The sequence below is a fragment of the Cyprinodon variegatus genome, unplaced genomic scaffold (assembly GCF_000732505.1).
Source record: "Cyprinodon variegatus isolate N-32 unplaced genomic scaffold, C_variegatus-1.0 Scaffold1232, whole genome shotgun sequence".
In the NCBI taxonomy this organism is placed as follows: domain Eukaryota; kingdom Metazoa; phylum Chordata; class Actinopteri; order Cyprinodontiformes; family Cyprinodontidae; genus Cyprinodon; species Cyprinodon variegatus.
Genome location: NW_015151685.1, coordinates 155,198 through 157,149, shown reverse-complemented (window position 1 = coordinate 157,149; position 1,952 = coordinate 155,198). Strand labels below are relative to the sequence as shown.

The following is a 1,952-nucleotide window of genomic DNA, read 5'->3' as shown; positions in this document are numbered from 1 at the left end:
TTTTTTTGCAATATTTTTTTAAATAAATAAAATATTCCAAAGATCGATGGGTAGCGCACACGTACATAATTCGAAATTACGACGTTTGAGAAATCCCGTGAAGTAGCCACGTCTGCGTGCATCTGTAGCGTCAGTTATAAAGTGGGCGGGGCCTTCCCGGCTATACAGTAGAAACCCTACAAGATGAAGGACGGTATCCAGGGTCAGCCTGCCTAAACTCCGCCGCTGCCCTTCAGACACACCGAAGGCGGCTGTGTCGACCTACCCGGATGGACTTCATCCTGGGCGGCGTGGCGGCCTGCGGCGCCTGCCTCTTCACCAACCCGTTGGAGGTCGTCAAGACGCGGATGCAACTTCAAGGGGAGCTGAAGAGCCGCGGCACCTACCAGGTTTACTACCGCAACGTTTTCCACGCTTTCTACACCATCGGTAAAGTGGACGGCCTGGCCGGGCTGCAGAAAGGCCTGGTCCCCGGTCTGTTCTATCAGTTTTTCATGAATGGAGTCCGGCTCGGCTCCTTCGCCATCATTGAGTCCGCCGGTCACATCCACACCAACGGAAGGGTCAGCGCTCTGAAGACCATCGCAGCAGGAGCCGCCGCTGGGGTGGTGGGCGCTGTCATGGGCAGCCCTGTGTACCTGGTCAGCATCCGACTTCACTTTATGGGTCTAAAAAGTTTAACTGATGAATTCTAACTAAAAACTCTCCCATCTGACAGGTGAAGACTCATCTGCAGAGTCAGTCTACCTCCTCCATCGCAGTGGGACATCAGTATAAACACCAGGTAGTAGATCTATCCCAAACACACAGATGTTGAAGACAGGTTTCTGATCTGCTTCTTCTATTCCTGACAGGGGATGATCCATGCTCTCAGGGTCATCCACAGGGAACACGGCATTCTGGGGCTGTGGAGGGGCTCCAGTGCTGCTGTACCAAGGGTCAGCGTGGGCTCTGCAACCCAGCTTTCCACCTTCTCCTCCTCTAAGGAGCTAGTCATTGACCTACAGGTAAGAAAAGCCTGGTTTCCATCTGTTTTTTCCTGGAGCATCTTAATAATCCACTTTCAATAAACTGGTTTCCATTGTCACACTTAAAGGGGTTAATATTAGGAGTTTGCCTTAACTCAGAGCAAAGAAGTTTCATGAAATGTGCTACTGAAGATTCTCAGTCATCTAGATTATAGTAACCTCAAACTCATGGCTAATTTTGACATTTTGAATTGGAAAAATCTTCCTGGATAGAAGCGAAATGCTTCAAACTTGGAAACAAAGTCCAGAGGATTGTTTTTTTTTTTTTAACATTTTTGGAAGAAATGAAATGCTTTAACATAGAGGACTGACCCCTACTTTGAGAAACCCTGTATCAAATCTGACCTAAGGTCGTGAGCAGTGATGGGACTAACGGCGTTACTAACGCCGTTACCTTGTTTTAGTAACGAGTAATCTAACTAATTACTTTGGCTGTAACTATAACGCAGTTACCATTGCAGACACCCCGTTACTGCGCGTTACTCAGGTCGCACAATGAACCTTTTTTCAAGATAGGACTTGTGCGTAGCTGCGTGAAGCTGACACCCCACCCACGTCAAAAAACTCTGCAAATAGACTGAATGGTTAATGCAACGTTAGTGCAGATTTGTGCAGAAAAAAAATATTGTTTGTGCTTCTTTTGTTTAAGAGATATTAAAGATTATTTTTTAGGTGATCCAGAGGTGCGCGCCTTGTCATGAGAGAGGGGAGGATGAGATTGGCTGATGTATAGTGAGATTCCGTCTGTCAGTTGGGTAGGTGGGTGTTTCCGCTGGCGGGTGTTAACGTACAGCACACACAGAGAGATGGAGAGTGATGATGACTCCAGCAGCAAAACAGCGTTTTCCTGATGGAAATACCGGTGTTACGTCGAGCTGCGTTTCCCCACCACATACGGTTTCCTCTGCATCTCCGCACAGCGCA

The 1,952-nt window shown here is 47.7% G+C and overlaps 1 protein-coding gene across 2 annotated transcripts in view; it reads left to right on the top strand.

Moving 5' to 3' along the window:
- Nucleotides 1-1,952, top strand: part of slc25a35 (solute carrier family 25 member 35) — a 15,379-nt gene that overhangs the window by 1,703 nt on the left and 11,724 nt on the right. Inside the window, exons 1-3 of one of the 2 annotated variants that reach the window (XM_015401551.1) lie at nt 176-641; nt 719-784; nt 855-1,007. The exons of the other annotated variant lie outside the window; for it this stretch is intronic. Of the exons in view, the coding sequence (XP_015257037.1) occupies nt 270-641; nt 719-784; nt 855-1,007 (591 nt within the window). The 5' untranslated portion in view covers nt 176-269. Of the gene's footprint in view, nt 1-175; nt 642-718; nt 785-854; nt 1,008-1,952 lie in introns of those variants that run through there. 2 annotated transcript variants of the gene reach the window in all.